The sequence below is a fragment of the Nothoprocta perdicaria genome, unplaced genomic scaffold (assembly GCF_003342845.1).
Source record: "Nothoprocta perdicaria isolate Ctin4 unplaced genomic scaffold, notPer1 scaffold_120, whole genome shotgun sequence".
NCBI classification, from domain to species: domain Eukaryota; kingdom Metazoa; phylum Chordata; class Aves; order Tinamiformes; family Tinamidae; genus Nothoprocta; species Nothoprocta perdicaria.
The window spans coordinates 650,247-670,805 of NW_020454317.1; the positions used below are offsets into that span (position 1 = coordinate 650,247).

General features: G+C 40.3%; 1 protein-coding gene across 1 annotated transcript in view; it reads right to left on the reverse strand.

The window, feature by feature from the left end:
• The window catches only part of EFCAB6 (EF-hand calcium binding domain 6), a 100,727-nt gene extending 81,509 nt beyond the window's left edge, over positions 1–19,218 (reverse strand). Inside the window, exons 1-6 of the mRNA XM_026054269.1 lie at positions 19,201–19,218; positions 16,238–16,381; positions 14,327–14,547; positions 13,048–13,136; positions 10,834–10,900; positions 4,837–4,973 (exon numbers count right to left, since the gene is read on the reverse strand). Coding sequence (XP_025910054.1) covers positions 4,837–4,973; positions 10,834–10,900; positions 13,048–13,136; positions 14,327–14,547; positions 16,238–16,373 — 650 coding nt within the window. The 5' untranslated portion in view covers positions 16,374–16,381; positions 19,201–19,218. The remainder of the gene's footprint in view (positions 1–4,836; positions 4,974–10,833; positions 10,901–13,047; positions 13,137–14,326; positions 14,548–16,237; positions 16,382–19,200) is intronic.
• Between the last annotated feature and the right edge of the window lie 1,341 nt (positions 19,219–20,559).

Sequence of the window (20,559 nt, forward strand, 5' to 3'; positions counted from 1 at the left end):
GCTCATGACTGACCACTGTTTCCTCTGTACCCACACGATGGAACCACTGAATTGATCCCAGTTGAAATCAAGGAAAATACATTCATCACGGGACACTGGATCTAATCCATCCTGAGGTCCTGTTCTTGAATGCACATATTCTTTCTGAGCACATGGCCCAAGACGCATTTAATTTTAATGCTAATTTTGGCTCTGATAGGCTGAAGCATCCATTCCTATTCAGACAAAATATCCTTGAATCAGTGACATGAGTGCAGCTGGATAACCTAGACACATAATGGGAGATCTTTGCCCAGGTTCTCATTAAAAGCTAGAAGGCACATATCTCATTGCTGGAAAGATTATTACACAAAGGTCCATAAGGAAAGTAATATTGTTCTATACATTTTAAAGGTTTAGTTTGCTTTTAATTTTAGTTTATATTCTCAAGAATCACTCTTTTTCTTTTTTTTAATTAGTAATTTTGAAAAGGTTGAAATAATTCMCATGTAATAAGTACAGAAAAGGGTTCTGGTTTCCTGAGTGTCAAAATATGCTAATTATAAGTACAACTATTTATCATTTTATTACTTTCTATTTTAATGCATAGAAATACTCTTTAATTGTTAAAATTCAAAACCAAACAAATGTATTCATTCTACTTTTCATGAAACCAGTCCATTGTTCAAGAAAAAGAAATCATTCTTTACACAAAGATTTGCTCTGAAATTGCTGCCAAAGAAAATAACTTTGAGTTATTTGCTGCATAACTGCCACATGAGTACATTAAGGGTGTCTAGGGACAGCTTCATCTTGAGCATGTGACTTTTAAGAAAAATCTTTTAAGTTCAATACTTAGAAATTGCTGCCATATCCCTTTTCTTTCCCTTGACTTTTAAATTAATTGCAGTTGTCACATACAGGGAGAAATCCAATAATTTTATTCCTACATTTGCAGCCATTTGTCTAACAGTGAGGGTTTGTAATTACGTGCTTGTAATGAATTCAAGATATCATTGGGATTGTTAAGGAAATAGGTGTGTGTGCATTTATAAATAAACACATACATGTGCACACTTATTTCCTATTTTTGTATATACACCCGTATATACRCATATGTATGTGTATTTCATGGGTATTGTTTCTCACAAAATTGGCAAATTGGCACTGGATCGAAACCTGAATCATCATTAGGATTAGATGAGCAAGACTGCCTAACTGTGGAAGTCTGAAAGCTCAAGACCTGAGAGAGACATTTTTCACATAATCATATAAGTCTTTTCGATGGGAGGTCCATCTGCAAGGGGTTTGCTTCTTTCTAGCCAAGACTGGGTTCCAGAACTGTTAGGCCTCTCTTAAGAATTGTGGGGCTAGTCCAAAGTCTATCAATGTTCATTGGGAGACCTGACATTGTGTCCCAGATTGTGRCCCCCATAACAGAGTCATTTTGCAAAAAAAGTATTTGTTAATCCATCCACAGCAAATGTGCTTGAATCTGAAACAGCTGCAGAGTCCAGAAGTGGAAGTAAATTCAGGAGGTCACACTGTGAAGGGGCATCAGGAAGAAAAGTGGCAGTAGAGCTTTGTCCAAGCATCAATATTGCTTTCTTTCACAGCCACAAGCTGTGATCACAGCCACAAGCTCATATATTGAAGCTATATTGTCCAAAGAAACTTGGGATAGTTGAGCAAACTTGGGATAGTTTAGCAACCAATCTCCCTGGGCCCAGAGCTGTGAAACACAGAACTTTTTTAGATTTAAAGAAACATCACTGGAAAACTCAAAATAGAAGATTATTAATTTTCTTCTGATTATATTCATGTTTCAGGTTGCTGGCTTCAGAATACTCCCATCCTCTGCTATAATCCATGCTTTTGAATAAACAAATTAGGTATAAACAAAGGTGAGAGCTGAGTGGGAAAAAAAGGCATAGATACATCCAAGAAGCCTAAAATGCCTGTTAGCATTTACTTGGCCTGCCTGCTTATCTCACCCCAGTATGCGAAAAAATCCATTTTTGTCATACGATGGTACAGATTCTTGTCAGGGAACTTCTTGGATGATAATTCAGAGAATCTAAATATTCCATGTGAGAAACAGAAATATTCCATGTGAGAAACAAAAATCTGTCACAGTTTACTTAGATTGTTTGCCATTTGCTTTAGATTTTTCATGTTTCTCAGCCCTTGCCACACTCTCAGCAGTACCGATTTTTGGAATGGTCAAGTGAATCAATAAGCTCCCCAGCATGTGAAAAAGAAAGTATAACAGTTGCACAATTTGCTAGGAATTCAGAGAAAGGCAAAAATATACTTGAAAGATAGTGAAGGACTTTTAGATTGGAATTTCTTGAATTTCCCATGTGTCCTCAACCAACTATCACACACACACAAAAAAAAAAATGGTTAATAGGACCTAAGGCTCTCACTTGGACAATATTCTTTTAGGGTATGATGATTACAAGAAATATGGCTTTGTACATTAATAAATGTGCAGACAGAAAAGCAGATCTGCCAGTGCATTGCTCTGTTTTATGTTGTCCTTGAGATTTAACTGGATCAGTGCAAAATTACTAGYACAGAAGTAAATTTGACCCATGATTTTAACAGTACTTGCAAAGACAAAGCCTTTATTCCTTTGACTAGGGCATTAAAATCCTTCCTTAAATGTATTATTAGCATTAATGATCTTGTTCTCTTACTTTGAGAGTAGAATACACTTTCAGTGACTTTATATTCTATCCATAGCATGAAATTCAGGTAGAGTTTGACTATAGTCAAACACCTTCATTTTTAATAGGGTTCTTCAAAAAATATCACAGTAGTATTTGTGATATTCCATTAGTAAGAAAAATAGGTTATATTTTATGTCTGCACTATTTCTGATATTCATTGTTTCATACACAGGTGACTGTACCATTATTTTGCTAAGCTTCTAAGTTTTATCAGGTAAATATCATTTTAGAGCTTTAAATCCCCCAAATAATTTTTTTTTATTATTTAGTACTTTTGAGACATAGTAACATTTTTTATAGATTTATTACCTTTCAGATTGCAATGCCAAACACAAGGTTTATTGTCAAATAAAGTATCATTTTGTTTTTTTGATTGTCTGTGTTGGAAGAGTATTGCTTCTGTTCTATAATTGCTCATACCAAATTATTTAATTGGTTTTGCTGAGATGTAATTCTGGATAGTCTCCCATACAGAAAATACACACATAGTGAAATAGTGTAGTCAGACAATAAGAATGGCCTAGAATTATTTTGGAAGTTGTTTACAATAAAAAGAAAAAATACAATCAAACCAAAAATCCAAACAGAAGTCCTCAAACAATAAAGCAATTTGCTTCATTTTCCTAAGGTTCCTACCCAGGAAACACTTTCTTTAATATTATTTCCTGATGGATTTCAGATAATCTATACCCATAGGAAGTATTTAATGTTTAAATGACAGTAGGTTTCCTTGGGAAATGAGCTGTATAGAGTTTGGCTCATGCTGCTTCAGGGAGATTGGTAGCTGATCTCCCTGTAGTTTGTTGTTATCAGCTCACAGAGGCTTCACCATGAAGGCACAACCTCAGAGAAACCCATTGGCAACTATTTTTGGAAGATCTCCACATCACACTCTTTGGATATTTACTCCCCTTCTCTCTCAGGCTTGGGCCGTGCTGCTGCCTGAATCTTCTAGAGCAATTAAAGCTCTGGCTACTTCCCATTCCCACTTCTGTGCTCCAAGAGCAGGCTCTGCTACGCATTTCCATCAGTAAAAGCCAGCATGGCCCTGGATCCGTAGTTTTTGAAGTATCACACGCCTCCTAACATCAATAATACTTAGCACTGAAGAAGCAGAGCAACCTGGTTTCCACATACTCTAACAACTTCACATCACCTCTTGGAGGAGGCAAGCCCTCCTATACAGCATCATGGACTTCAGTCCAAAAAGGCTAGAGGTATGTCTAAGTTCTGCATTAAATCAAGTGCCAGACCTGGATTATTTGGCCCCTAACTTTCTGGCTTTACCATCCTGAAGGCAGACTCTGAGTTCCCATATCACTACTATTTTATTATTGCAGTATTGTATTATTTTATGCAAAAATCATGCTATGGGGAAGGGAAGCAGATCACAGCATCCTTCATGCAAGAGTTGCCTGTTCATAGCTTCAAGGTGCACAAGATGTGAAGGTGTGCCATGCTATCCTTTTATTTCAAAGAACAGCATTCTCTTACCACRGGGGTAAAAAAAAATATTCCAAATACCTGCAGAGATTCAGCAAACGCATGAAGGCGAGTGGATCAGAGCTGCTCCCTTTTCCAAAGGCAAGATTTCACTATGCACCTGGTTATCAGCATCTTCTGCTGAGGGGCAGTAGCTCTCAGCTTTCATCACTCACTGATCTCAGCAAGAGTGAGAAGCCTCTTTCCACACAAAACCCAACTGTTTCAAATCCCTGTGAAGGGCAGGAGAGGCTCTTGACCCAGAGATCAGGTCTGTGTCCTGCACACACATGTTGTCTTCTCCACTTGGACCCTGAACTTGRACTTGGATTTGCTTGGAATAGTATTTCAAGGAGGCCCAGATGTTCCACGACCTTTACCACCACTACTGCCCCACCGCTGAAAATCAAGCTGACTGAAGCTTAAATTCTGACACAGAACTCCTTCCTCCTGAAAGGAATTAGTCACTTTTATCCTTATATACTGTTGCATTCATTTAGTTAGAAAGGCTGAAGGCTACAACTTGCATACGACAGATAAAGTGGCAAATTAGCCTCCTGCAAGCACACCCCAGCCTGTGTCATTCAGAAGACCACAAAGGCCCTGTCATTTAGTAGTATTCTCCCACATTTTTACTTACTTTTCAAATTCTGAGTCCTTCATCCTAAAGCAGGTGATCTCAAGGATATGCCTTAGCGTGTTCCTCTTTATCTGTCCTGAACGGTTGTAGTCAAAGAGTCTGCAGCTCCTGATAATGCTTTTCACATTCTTCGCAATCTACAAATTACAGGGGATTTCAATAAACAGGAAACTAATACTGGCATAACTGACACACGTGCAAGCACCGGAAAGCAAGGCTAATATATAATACACCATGCCATTTTATAYCTACTTCAGTAATACAGAATAACCTTTCCTGGCATGGTAGGAAATGTAACAACAACACTCCATGAGAAATGAGTATTTTGCATTTATTGAATGTCTACGGCAATTTTCTTTTCGAAGGGCACTGGTAAACTTGAAGACTCTTTAAGGCAAAGCAATGAATTTCAGATACAATTCAAATATTAAACAGAAGATAAGGAATGTTCTTCCTTCAGTGACTGAAACCTAGGTATTTTCTAGAAACCAAGTATCAAAGATCATGGCAGGTCCACATTTTGTAAGTGTCTTTCAGAATATCCGTTAATCACTTGTTAATTATCTAAATATGAATCATTCTTTTTTTCCCTTCATTAAAAATAAATAACAAAACAAAGCAGACGAGCAGGTTGATCAAGAAAGTATACAGGGGACAAATTAATGAATTGCATTCATTTGAAATTTCATTCATTTCAGCAATTGTAACTCCCTTCTCCAAGTCTGCTAAAAACCTCCCAAACTGGACCTTAAAGCAAATTTCTGGAGAGAAAACTGTCAAAAAATGTAATTTTGAGGAGTTACACGATTATTCTGTCTGTGCTGAATTTGCTCAGAAAGTCTTGTTTTAAAATATCACTCCTTGCCATTGTCGCTGCTGCAAATACAACCTGGGAATTGAAAGTCAGGCTGTGCTCTTCCTGGCTCACCTAACAGCCGCAGCAATAAGGCCAGTGCCACTGCTGCTTGCTCACTCATTGCAAAGCCACGATTAACTCCAGCTCGGCTGTGTGTGCTCTGCTGTGCTGCCAGGAGTAACGAGGAGGGAGAGTCAGGGGAGGAAACCCTGGTCCCTGGGAAGTCAGGACTTCAATGGAGTTAACATTCCGTGTCTGATTTGTTTTCAACAAAAGGTTGGAGATGGCAAGCCTGGTAGTCCCCCTGCCAAATTTGAATCCAAAAGGATTAAATTTCACCAAATCAGACTAGAATTTCTCTCTTGCCATGAGTGGCAAAATGTTTCCACTGTAACTCCATGCTTTCCACAAAGACAGAAATGCAGCACTGATTAATTTCTCCCATCTCCTGGGTAAAGCACAGGTTTGGCTTCTGGGATAYCTGGCACTTGCATTTTTCTGTCAGTTGGGCATGACCAGTCGTCCTTACAGGTTAGATAACCCAAGCACCAACCAGATTATGCTATCAAATCTTTCAGCACAGGCATTAGAAACGACATTCCTGGTTGTTCCCCCAAGTGGCAAGGATATCCCAGCACTTTYAGCAACTGCAGGGCCTCGCCATAGTGTCTTTGGCATAATGTCCTCTGTTGTCACYGATACGTGCCAGCTGTGCCTGTGTTTCAACAGCATTTATGCATGTGAAGTACTCGGAGATCCCTCAGAAAGCAGGGAGGGGATGAATATTTAAAAGTATTTTCTTATACTTTAGAAGCACAAAGGGTATGCATTGAAAACACGTCCTCTGCAGATACTGTTAACAGCAGGGACCTCCAAACAGACTCTTATACAGACTGCAGTTCATTGAAAAAGATTTCCTGCCACGTATTGCTGAAGCTCCTATCGCTAGCAGTGCAGTTGCCAACTGCTATAGACCGAGGCACTTCCCTCGACACCTGCAGGGCTCCTAGATCTCGGCTTGCAGGGGCCTGCCTGGGTCCCGGGCTGCCTCCCTCTCCCAGCCTCCACCAAGCCTGCCCGCTGGCTGCAGATACTTGGCAGGAGTGGAGATCTGGAAAGGGGTTTCATGCCTTCCTGTTGACCCCAAATCGGGAATCCTGTCTAAAACAACATCTCTTTACTGCATTGACTGAGTTGGAGAGACAACATCCCTCGCAGGATGGCTTMGAGGAACGGTGCTTCCCACGGAGGGCGGCAGGCGGGATGCGGCGGCAGCGGCTGCCCTCCGGACCCAGCTGGGCTGAGCCAGTTTGCCCAGCGCGGCGGGGGAGAAGGCAGCAGACCCAGCCGTCCTTCTGCACAGAAAAAAAAAAGGGGGGGGAAAAAGACAAAAAGCTGCTTGCCCTCGACACGAGGATCAGAAGCAAAATCTGTGTGTTCARACTCGCAGTGGCGGCCCCTCATTAGCGTTGTTCTGTCACCCTAATAAACAACATATGGGAAATCTGTAGATCACGGCTTGCCAAAAAAAAAAAAAAGCAAAAATAGTAAAATTTCCATGGTGGCAATGATATATTCTACAGAAATATGCTATAAGGAGTACGTTGGGGACACAGTGGTAAAACATGCTGCCTTCCTCCTTTTTTTTTTTTTTTGTGAAAATATGTCAAAAATGCATAAATTAGCAATGAAAAACCCATGTGGTAGCACCTGGCACCCTCTCTGGCACGAGGACTGCAAGTCAGATGTGCTTTCAAGGCAAAGTCAGCAATACGGGAGACCTTGGAAGCTCACTGCCCCAGTTGCTGTTCCTGAAGGGCCTGGGTCTTGGATCCCACATCATGGGGGCTCCAAAATACCCTTCTGGAGAGAAGAGGAGCTGACAAATGGCTGAGGGAGGGAAAGGAAGACCCTCCATCGCTTTGCTTCCACAGTCGATCTCAGCACACCGTGGCAGCTGCTTTTGGGYTGCCTTTCATTCCTTCCCTTCAGCTAGCACCCCCATGCAGAGATGTCCCCTTTGACTTCTTGTCCTTCGCAGCTCTCTACTGTAAGAGGCATCAGTGGAAGAAGAGGGTGGGGGAAGCTTTTAGAGTCGGGAGAGATGCCTTATCACCACATGGGAGACTTCAGTCTGCAAAGATCTATCCGTCGAGCATATTGCACCCAGAGAGATATATGCATCATATTTTGTTTGTTTTGTTAAGARAAATAAAGAAAGAAAATACATGCAAGAAAAATATTCTTCTCTTGCTATAAACACATCAATGCTCATTTTCTCTATATTCTACTTTGGGCCATTTTGTGTAAAATCTTTAATTAAAGTTTTTCTTTGAAATTGTCATCATCAAAGCAGAAGAAAGAAAGTAAAAAAACGGAAGGACACAGCTGTGCATGTATGAAGTGCTATTCAGTACCAAATGAATTGGAACAAAATAAGTATCGTGACTGTTATGCTCTTAGTTTTGGCTCTGTATTCTCAGTAGCACAGTCTAACTTGTCACTTTATATTGATTCCATCTGTTTACACTCTGCAGAGTATTGGCTTCCTACGGTGAACATTTCCTATTTACCAGCTGGTAAAGATAGGCCCAAACCAGATAGAAAAGAATTAGACTATTTTCAGATCCTCATAAATGTAAAATCAAAATTAATGGGGGAGGGGAGATGAAAGTAAAGGGAATGAGGAAGATATACAGGGCCTGAGGCTTGTTCATACCGTTAGCCCTTTATACKCCATTAACAATTTTTCAAGACCTTGATCTTTGTGTACTGAGTATACAAAATAAATTTATTTCCAGCCCATTTTTACATCTCACACAATTAGACTGTTTAGGAAAGAGTTTTAGGCTTAGTACTTCAGTAATCTTTAAAGAAAAACCATCRGGATCTCACACAAGCAGTGAAAGGCTTCCACCTAAAATGGATGGACACACAGAATAGAGCCATCTCTGTGCTCTGACAAATGGAGTTTTCATTCTTTCCTTTTCCGACTTGCTGCTAGACCCCTTTCTGAAGGAGACAGCATCATTTGGAGAGACCAACTCACCTTAGAAGAGTCTTCAGGAGTAACATCTTATTGCTTGTAATTAGAAATGACGGAGAGACTCCCCTAGTCAAAGCTAAATTAAGAGCTTTGCCCTGGTATTTGAAATATTCAAAATCTTCTCCTAGCTTATCTTTGCTTTACTAAGCAGGTGAGGTTAACTACAAGGCAGCAAGGCGTACTTCCCAGAGTACAACTGATAACGTTAGTGTCATAAAAGCACTCAAGGACCTGTTTAGATCATTTGATTAAGTGAAGTGTCAGTCTGGCTACGGTGTATAAGTGCAACGGAGTGATGAGGAAACCAAGGCTGTCTGTCAGGTTTTGGCTTCCTTATGACTTTTCCCTGACTTGTTCTTTTCTTGATCTTGCCCATTACAGCAGTTGTAATGCCTAAATAGAGGTGTACATGCCCAGGTTTACAGGGTAGGAGGTCTGAATATGGCTTCCTTTTTTATTCCCTGTAAGGAGAAAGCTGGTATTCTTTATTTTACTGAGGGCATTAGAAAGTTTGCTCCCATTCTCTCTTTCACTCTTTTTTTTTAATGTGCATACGCAAATTCACAACTCAATCAAAGTAACCCATATAAATGTATCCTTAACCGATGATGGGCATTCAAATGGAAGCAGAATATGGTTTGGCTTAGCACTAACTGTGATATTTTACAGATGAATATTTATTTCAAAGATTGTATGAGTTCTTAAGTGTATCTGAACAATTATTTGCATACATGAGACACTTACATATCTTGAAATACTTATTCAGCTCGATCTTTGCTGAAATACTTACGTAGTAGTAACCTCACCTCAAGTTTATATTTTCTGTTAATATACTAAAAACACATATAACAGCTCTGTTTCACAATGTCCTTAAAAAACATGCTACAGAACCTCGTAAACCAAATGTGCCAGAACTCTAATTAGGACTTTGGAGGATATTTTCAATTCATAAATTCTATAATAAGAAGCTATTTCGGCTGTTTCTTTTGTGACAGGAAATGCTTAACATGAAAACGTAAATGTTACTCTTCATTCAGCTGCATATAGCCAAACAAAAAAAAGCTATGACATTAATAATAACTGTACCCAGCWATGATTGATAGGCTTTTCTACAGCGAGGAAAGATTGTCTTGGATACAATCTGTCCTAACAGCCTTGCGATATGTTAATATTTTATTCAGTCTAGAGTGAGGATATATTCACATGTCCCTCTCAGTGTAAGGGAAGCAAATGGGTTGCAAACACTACTGCAGCCCTGAGGTGCAATAACAGCTGTGAAATCAGAAAGATTTTATTTCACCCTCCCAAATTACAGGCCAAGTGCATGCCAAGCACAGCAGGAGGTTAGATTTTCCTTGGAATTTACATCAGGTTATGTTTAATGTATGTTTTTCCTCTATGAAGAGTCTTGGGGTAGAAGCAGCAGACTTGCACAATGACACGGAATACTTTCCTGAGGTTCTGGGTCCTTAAAAATAGTAATTATTATCAGCCACCATATCTGGCATCAGGTCAACTTAATTTCAGTGGCTTGAGCAATCATGTGACTAAATACCTTTAAATAAAACAATAGAAATTACTAAAATACCATTCCAGTGATACGATAAAATGTTTTAAACCAGTACTGCAAACAGGTAAACAATTATAGAAATTGTACCACCATGGAGAATCCGGTTTCTTAAATAAATCAAGTCTTGTTATTTGAGCCAGAAGCATTTAGTAATTGAGAAATAAAATCACAGTGGGACTAAGGCAGYCCTCTGCCAGAGATTTGCTTGACTGCTCGAAAGAGAAGAGTGCTTAGGTTTCTGATAAACTAAAAAGGGATTCTCGGTGCAACTTAGAGCAGACGCTCCCAAAACGCTACTTCGAATCTTAGTATCATTAAGACAAAAAACAACAAAACAAAACAAAATATTAAGATCCAAATATACCACTTTGAGCAGATCTGTATTATGGAACCATGTGGCAGCATCCTTCTAAACACATTACTAAATTAATATCAGTATATCAGCAGTACCAAGTATTTATTCTTCTATCTGAAGTGAATTACTATACCAGCATTTACTTGGGATTACAACTCTGGTCCACATACTTTCTCTTTGAGGAGGGACTCCAGTTGACTTAATGTCATTGTTTGGATACTTCGGCCATTATTCAACCTAAAAAAAAAAAAAAAAAACAGTATTATAAAAAGAAATTAGAAGTGCATATAACAGATATGCATTATCAAGTATTGTTGAATACTACTGAACTCACATCAGTGGGAGCTTTGCCTTAGCATTCAAAGAACTACAAGTGGCTCGATCCTGCTTTCACTCTCGCTGTTGTTCACAGCTCTCCACCATTCCTGGAGAAAAAGGCCACAAATCTAGATCCCCTGGCAGAAGAGAGAAGTGGCAACTGCTCCTCTACCACAAGCATGATGGCTGCTGGAGCAGAATATTTGTGTTCAAGTAGCTTTTTGGGAAGCTACAGTGGACGTGAAGGTCTTTTAGCAGCTGGATTTGGGTCTTGGGATRATAGAGGATTTGGGAACCTTGAAGACAGAAAGGTTACATTGCCAGTCCTCCCTTTCCCTGCTCTCACCAAGTGTTCCTTCAGGTAGCAATGAGCACCTCCCTCCCTCAGCTCAAATCTGAGATCCACCCATTATCACTAAACTAAACTAAACTAAAAATATTAACTTGTCATTGTTTCCTTTCGCCATCGTCAAGCAAGAGAACAGGTCGTTTTCATAGTCAGCTCTTAGCAAAGTTTATATTCACAAGTGGATTTTCCAGATGCTGAATCCTATTCATTAGTTTCAGCCTCAAGTACTTGCTCCTGGAACTTTATTCCTATCTGCATTTGTGTGCTAAAGACCTAAAAGCCAAGCTTGGCTATAATTTAAGCCTCTGAATTCAGGGGAATTGCCTGGGTTTTAAACCATGAGAGAAAGCAGCTCTAATAATCTCTCTCAGCCAAACTCCAGAAAAACAGCACCTATGCTGTCCTCTAGTGGTAAATACATACATAAACACCTATATTCACAGCTGCAGCAATCTGACCCCTGTTTGCTTCCCTACATTACACACATTTTCAGTGATATTCTCTAACAAGCTAGCTAAAAGACAATATTTTCYAAATATGACCTTACCTTCTAAGATTTTTAGTGAGTTTAAATGTAAATCGAGGATAAATCTTATATATTCCTCTTGAAAATTAGAGGAAAATAACTCCAAGCATATAATAAGCTTTACCATTTTTATTATTTTCCATGTAATTAAGAAAAGATTAACCTTTTACTTCATGGAAGATCCCTCATGTGTTATTTAATTAGTCTTCACTAATTAATTAGAATTTTAAAGCTCCTCTGTCTCTCAGAGAGAGTGGCTTAGGTCCCTCTCTTCTGCTTTTCTTTTGCCGCTCCTCTTCCTCCTCCCGCCTCCTTTCAAAGTCCTAATCCCATTTTTGTATCCTCAGTATTACTCTCTTTCATTCACTCTTTGTCTGAGAGTTTCCTTAGCTCTGCACTTGCTGGGAACAAAGTAGGGCTGGAATTTACATATTTTCGGAGGCAACCCTTTCTTGAAGCGCTGATCATACCAGCCCACAGTACCAACTGAAGGAAAAGGAATTTCCCTGCAGATCCCCCCTGCAGAATTCCTGCCTTTACATCGCACTGGGGGCAGGGAGGAAAAGCACAGAGGTTCAAAACCTTCAGTGCACTCCTGAGAAAGCCACTGGGAGAGTATAGAAATCTTTATTTTGTTTATTTTTATGCAGAGTATAGCTCTACTTTCCATTTTACTTTTCAAATAGCATTCCTCATTGATGGTGAAATCTCAGTTCACACAAATTTGGTGTCTCTTCAATTGAAAAGTTACTCGCATTGCAAGTGAAAAAGGTACACAAGGTTATTTACTTCTAAAGGAATGAATCCTGTAACACTGCAGCTTTCCCATTCCTGGGACCTTTATCTTGGCTTCTATACTTTACTTAAAGACAGGGAAAGCTGAGTAATACTTCCTTGAATCCCTATTAAATGCATTTGTTTATAATTTCTTTCRTACAGTATTTCCATTAGCAGATCAATGGCTTGGCAGACCATGTTCTTCCCTTTGGCAATCAAGGAACATTCCTATGGCAACTACACCAATTACGCATTCAGAAAATAAAAGCAGTTTTAGAAAAAGAATTTATTGTATCTCTGCCTCACTAGAAGCTCACACGAGATGGTAGATTCTGCTTTGAAAGCTAGACAACTGGCAAGTGATGCATGGCCATAATTTAGGAGCAATTTGAACACATAATTTAGAACACTTACTCTTTAAGCATGCTGGTACTTTTGGCAACTTTGGTGAACTTTGATAAGAAGTCAAGATAAGGCACAGTAACTTTGCCGATATTTGGGATCTGTATTTCAATGAACAAGGATAAGAACATGGATAAGAACACAGATAAGAACATTGATAAGATCTGCAGTGATAACAGTGACAAATATTTTTAAATAGTTCCATTTGCATTACTAAGCTTTTTTCCATAAATTAACAGAATATATCTTATAACCTTGCTTTTGTTCTGTGTATCATATATTATTTCTTATCAGTGGCTTGTCCAGAATTAAGCAGAGCATGAATTTAATATCTGGYAAATCCTCCAACGAGAAGTTAAAGCCTACAAGTCTTTCCATCCTGTAAAATAAATGATTTATTATTTGTTTAGCTCTGTGATCTTTTACATCAGTTTATGAAAGTACAGTCATTCTTATCAATGTCTGCAACACTCTTCTTCACTCTTCTTCGAAAAGAATAGTTCAAAATGAATATTTAATGTGTTTTAAGCATATATAAGTCCCCATACTGATGATTTAGTAGGAATTTAGCAACAATCTTAGCTAAAATGGAGTTAGTCTACTTCAGATCMATTAGTTCAAAATGGAGCTACAATAGACCAGCTCACCCACATCAAACAAACAAGAGCCAACAATGAAACTTATTTTCTAGTAAGAAAGAAATGTTATACTCTTTCCTAAAAGCATAARCATTAACATCCCTTCCACTTCCCAGACAGAAATTTAACTGCACAGTAACTCTGATGCAGATTGTGCTTCTGAATCCTCCTCTGTTTTGGATAAGTATGAGTCACAATATCCTGTGATCACCCATGGTTTCTTAAGTCCACTCTGATCATCGTTTATAAAGTGGCAAATATCAGAAGTTAGCTGAGAAACGTCCAGTACAAATGAAAAGTACCTAGTCTCTGATGCACAGTTTACAACATAATCTACCCACATTTGTAACGCTGAATGTATATTAAATTTAGTTTTGTTTTCTTTTGCTTTTTAATGACAGAATCTATGAGTAAATTGCAACTCTCTCAACTAGGGAGGCAAGCCACACCAGTGGCCAAAGCCAGTTCACTTTTCTTTTGCAAGTTTTCTGCTGCTTTTGACTGAACKACTCACATTAGGATGTGATCGTGTTTAGGATCTCTTTCATAATACTGGTTTGGAACCTGCTCCCATTGAAACCTGTGGAAATTCTGTTCTTGACATCAACAAGAACAGTCTTTAAATGATTATAAACAGCAATGACATAGCATACCTCTGCCAGCATAGCATCAAATTCGGCTTGTGTTAGAGGGAAAAGAAAAGTTTCAATCACTCTCCTGAATTCACCCTTTGTGACTGTCAGGGTCTGACCAACATCAAGAGCCTGAAACGCTTTTTTCAGTTCATCTTCTTTCTCAGCTGTCTTTTGAAGTAAGATCTGCTCAATGTTCCGCAAGAATAATGTGGGATCTGGGACAGAGCTCACAGATGCAGCTGTAAAATATATTAGGCATCATCACACACTCCTAAGGCTGGCAAAGTCACATATTTTTCTGAGAATTCAGTATAAGCCAATTCATGTCTGGTGATATACAAGTAAATTGGTTATTATTAGTCCACTGATGTGAAAAAAAAAATGAAAATAACTGTATTTTATTAAGACATCCACACTTTTTTATATATACTATAGCAAAAAAAGGAACTTGGAATATGCAGTTATGCACTAAATGTTAAAACAACAGTTAAAGTCACAGTACATAGGCACATTCTTTGATGATAGCTTTCCCATTTCAGACTACAGACAAGATCTCCTTGCTTTGTGAAAGTTCGAGACTTTATTCRGTTATTGAGCCTTGGGTAGAGAGGTCATCTCAGAAGAGGGAGCAAAACTACTTGGCAGGGCACTGTAGCTTGCAGGGGTGCCTTCTGTTACTTCAGACASCTCTTGCTCTCCTTAGACCTGAATAAGAATTAAACAAGGACCAAAGGACTTGGCCTGATGTTTCTTTTGGATTAATAATAAGYCAAGTTCAGCCACAGCTATGAGCATTTAATGTAATTACCTACCAYGCTGGGGGTTTTACAAAGAAATCTGAACAGAAAGCCCACTATGTTTTTTCTGTACTTTAGTCTAGGATCTGCTCTCAAAAAAACGCGGTTGCTGCTCTCAAACAAACTGCAGTTCCCTTCAGAGGAAGCTCTGTTTACAAGGAGGAAGGTTGCAAAATGTGACTTTTTGTTATTTACAGCTTTTTTTCAGTTTTACAGGAGCTAACTTTTTTTGTTGTCCTCATCTCTTTCTTAGAATAAAAGATAAAATCATGGCTGCCTTGTACGTTTCATGTTAACTTCGAGCCATTCTGACAAAATTCAAATTCACAGCTGGATATAGCCTCGGTGAAATCAATAGAGCTGTCACAGCTTGCTCCTACAATGAATCTGACCCTAAATCTAAAACTGCATGGCAAAGAGAGAAGGAAAATTGACATGAACTGCAATGGAGGAAGCCTTGCGTGATAATAATTTAAAATCACTTGCAAGAGAAATGTCCACTTTGGGACTAGCAGCAAATTCATACCTGATTGGAACAAGCTATAACTCTTACTGTTCCAAAAAATAAAATAGCTTTCCRTGGTAACTACATAGCCATTTCAAATGATTTCCTAAAGGATAAGATTTATATCAAGTCTGGTGATGTCTAATAATTGGCAACAGTTATCTTGTAAGGATTTAAGAATATGAGTGAGGCTGAGCTCCAAAGTATGAATTTCTCTCATGATCCAATGGACTTTAGAGGCCCTATTTCCCTACCAGAATGGAAACAGGAAGAACAGGAGTCAAGTAAGAAGGGCCGTGGCTCCCTCTCTCCATAAATAGAACAAGATTGATTGTGTTGGTGTCTAAAGGACTCAGGGAACGCGATGTCCCTTCTCGCAATAGACTTGATAAAACGTGCCCCAGACAACCCTAAATGGCACACGGGATCCTTGGCCATGGCAGCTCGCTGTGCTGAAGGGCACCACTGACCTCAGCAGTCAAGAGGACAGAAAGGACTGAGGGGGCAATGCTACCTGCAAGGCGGGCAGAGCTGGGCCTCTCAGCAATTAAAGGGTATTGATTTAAAGGGTACTTGGATTTAAAGTCCCAAGGGTAAGAAAATCCAGACCTCAGTACAAACCCGCACCTGATTTGGCTGAATTCTGCCTGCTGCCACATGCAGATGCTCTGCTTTGTGTAGGTTGGGGTCGTGGGGTAAACACGATTCCTTGAGAGAAGGGATGTAAGGCACTTAAGTCTTCTGCATTTGCCTCTCTAGCCATGGTCTTTCCTGGATTTAAAACAGAAATATGAGAATGCATTAAAATACAAGATACAAAAAGATGCAGTGTGGCTGGCAACAGTGACAAGAGACAAAAACTGATTTATTGACAAGAAGTCTAATTTGCTGATAAAAAAAAATGACTGCGACAGTATACAGCACAACCACAGAAATTTTTGATTCTTTTCATCTAGTCACCACTAGTCAGCTAGAACTATCACCTATGATGGTGCTTCAAATACACAGTTTACAGTAAAAGACATTAATAGACSAACTCATTTAGCAAATAATAATTATTTGTCAAAGGGGTTTTGGTCATTATCTTGAAGATCATGGACATTAAAAAAAATGCAACCTTCTAGGTAAAAAAAAAATGTTATTTTAACTAAAGAGTTAATTTGCTTAGATGTTTATTACAGACTTTTGCAGGAGAAAAATGCATGCAGCAGACACCAGCTCATTACACTAATTACTCTGTTTTATGAAGAGCTAATAGTAAATTTCCTCACCAGGAAATCCGAGGCGAGCTACACAGCACGGATAAGCAGAAAGGCTAGCAAGGAAAATACCTGGAGGGAGTCAGTGCTGCGTGGCATATGCCATGGGTTGCCAGGTATGGCTCGGCGGGGACCTGCCAGGGAATGCCGAGTGGGCTGCACAATTTGAACAGCACTTTGGGCTACAAACACCCACGTTAGGTGAACTCTTGCCAGAAATCCAGAGAATTGGCCCTGCTCTGTGACTCTGAGGTCTGGGCGCTGCTGCTCTGTGGCGTATGCAGATATGCTGAGGCATTTGTCTTTGCCCCTTTGGAACGTGTTTTAAGGGCTAACGGACTCAGAGGACGTAGGTGATGGTGCTGTCACCCAATCTCTTACACACTATTTTATGGTGATTAGTCATACAAATACTTTCAAAAACTTTCAGTCTTATGTACTCCATCACAGGGTAGTTCTATGAAGTTATGTAGTTAACCCAATCTGACTCTTCAAAGGAAATATTTTTTAAAGTCTGAGGCTGCATTTTCCTTTTAATAAATATAATTTGAAACCATAAATTTGGCTCCCCCTCASAATGAAAGACAGAGGGTAGAATATTTCTTTCTCTCTAATGCATGCTAATGAATTGCATCTTGAAATGTCTTGAGCCTGAAGCTCAGTGTTTTGGACTGCTACGAGGAAGAAAACCACAGACCCATTCTTTCTTTCAACTTGAGTAGTCTTACATGTTAYGAAAACAAAATTACATAGATCTGGGTAGACCCCTCCATACACACACACACACCATTTACCAAGCAGCAAATTAGGTCGTAGTGGGTACTGTCCTTGGGCACTGCAAATTCATTCTCTGCACCATTAAACTGTTCAAAGAGTCTCTGCTCAGGTTCTGACCATAGCTTGGGACCAGCAGCTTCCTGGGCACATTGCAAGAGTTAAGTTGGCCAGGAACCATTCCCAGTGGGCAGCTTGCATGCAGCCAGCCTTCTAAAAAGGTTTCAGAAAAGAATGAGAAACTTTATCAGTCTGGATATGGACTTTTCCATGCCAGTTCTTCTCCATGCCAAGAAACAGTCCCAAGCACACTTAATTTCCTAGCACAGCCCATCTACAGCAGTGAGCCCTGGCAAAAGTCCTAATTCTGTAGCCATCTATTAAAAGAAACTAACCTCCAAGCATTCTTTCAGATAGAAAATAACTGTTTCCTGCTCATCTGATACATGAACAAGCGTCATAGTTACTACAGCCACTAGTCTGATACCTTTGCAATAGCACCGTGGAAGCTTGGCTGCCTGGGAACTGTAAGTAAGGAGGATCTGCTTCCCACACACCAAGAGAGCTGGATGGAGCCGTAAATGGCTCCTGTAGAAGCCAACACAACCAGTAGTTTTGGTTTTATTTTGTTTGTTTTTTGTTTGTTTGTTTTGGTTTATGGATATTTTCTGATGGAAGAACACATCCATGACTAGTCAATGTAGCTCTTCTGAAAACAGACTTGCTTTTCTTTGTTCTCTTTCACAGACTCTTCAGAAACAGCCCACCAACCTTACAGTTTTAAGGAGCTCATGGACTGGAAGTCAAAGATTACTACACAGAACGATTTTTTATCAGATACTGCGTTTGGTTCTTTYCTCACTTAGACCTCCTAAGACCACCAGCAAAACATCAGTGCACCGATCAGGAATAAGGCAGCTGCAATAAATGGTTCTTGATTTATATGTTGCATGGAATTTACACCGATGTATACAAATATAAGTAGTGGGTCTGATTTATGACCTCTTAAGCACACTCCTTTTAGTCTTAGGGCAAGATCCACAGCTACCATAAATCAGGATAGCTCTGCTTGCTTTCCTATCTTCAAGAGAATTACAGCATTTACAGCCACTGAGGGATTTGGCCCTCGTTTCTTCTCATTTCAATAATTTACCTGATGGAAGCTCCCCAAGTGTCTATGCACAAAGTTCCTGCATCTGAGCCATGTTTGGCTCTAGTTACAAGATGGATGGGTCTTACAGATGGATACAAATAGATTTCTGACCATTTTCAATAGAAATGTAGAAGACACTTTCTTGATAATAATGAAGAAACATTACTTCAGATAAAATCTTTCAAGCAAACCATAGGGCCATGTCCTTTTCTGTTTTTGTGAGGATAAATGAAGCTTGGCTTCCTTGCTTTTTCTRTTTATTTCTGTAAGCTTCAGTATTTTGCGTTGTGCTTGGCAAGGCAGATAACAAGTCTCACCTTGATTTTCTCTTAACTCCTTTGATTTTTAAGCCTATCATACTCTGTTTTATATTACTTAAAAGAAAAGGATARGTGCAACCTTACCTTTTATTGTTTCTTTCTCCTTGAAAGAGTGCCTAGCCTCTGTAATTTCAAAAGAACAGTTAAGGTTATGCATTCTCCCAAGCACACAAAGAGCAAACAATTCCCAGTTTAAGCACAATTTGTTGTTCTCRCCACAAGGTTACATCAAATGCCTGGCAGCAGTGCCACAGGAGCATGCAGGCTGCTGGGTGATGTGGAATGGGCAACCCAGGGGCTTTTAGAGCAAGTCACTCTGGCATCCGAGCGGCAGGGGAAGCAGCACTTCCTTGGGCAGCCACTGTTACCTCCCACCCAGTAACTGTTCTTGGAGTTTCCTGTCTCTGGGCTACATGGTATCTTTTGCCTATGCTTTTTACCCATAAGAGAGCCAAATGCAAATCATAGGCTCTCCTTTGCATAGAGTCATCATATTGCTTTCTTTTTCCACTTCATTAATGACAGTTATCAATTCTCTAATTACAATATTCTCAGTCTGAAGTTGCTGCTCCTCCCTACCCATGTGGGTTCAGGCCACACGAGGGCAGAGCTTTTCCGGCTCTGGCACATGTATCACTTGTGTGGACAATTCTCCTGCAGTTTTCCACCCCTTGGAAGTGCAGCTGCTTTCCAAGGGGCTTAAGCTCCTCACTGAGCCGGCGTACATCAGCGAGGGCAGTGACGCTGGACGCCTACCTCGCACGGATCACGCGGAGGACCTGGCAGTTTCCAGGTTTGCCGACAGCGGGGAGAGCCTTGGTGACGGTTCTGGAGCAAACATGGATGCTTCCTCTCCAATTCCCTTTCAGTTCCGATGGGGAAAGATGAGTAGTTTGCTTGGTTAGAGAACTGTATTTATTTTGAGATCAGGGAATATATAATAATGTAGTGTTTGACGGGAAGACGTTCCCAAAAGGTTAAATCCAACCTGCAAGAGGAAAAGGGAAGGGAAGTTCAGGTCACTCAGAAGCAGACAGGAGTTCTCCTACACTATACTGCACTTCACCTCTGGGAGCAACAGCCATCCCAGCTCCCTGGACTCGCTCTAAGATATCTAGGGACACGGTCACAGAGTGTTGGCCCCTCTGCCTGGGCAAATTCTCCCTTCCTGGCTCCCGAGAGTGGAAAGGGCCCTTTGGGCCAAGGGGCCTGTGGAACACCTCACACCTAAGAGCTCCTCCGGGCAGCCAGGCCACGGAGCCTTCCCGGGCAGCGGGACAATTCACTTCTTTACTCTGTGTCCTGCACAGCCCGGGGGCCGCCCGGCCGCCCTCTCCCCGCTCACAGGCCCCGGGGCCGCCCGGCCGCCCAACGCCCGCCCCAAACGGGCCCCGCCGTGCCCCCCCTCCCGCCGCAGCGCCGTTACCTGCCCGGGGGGGGGGG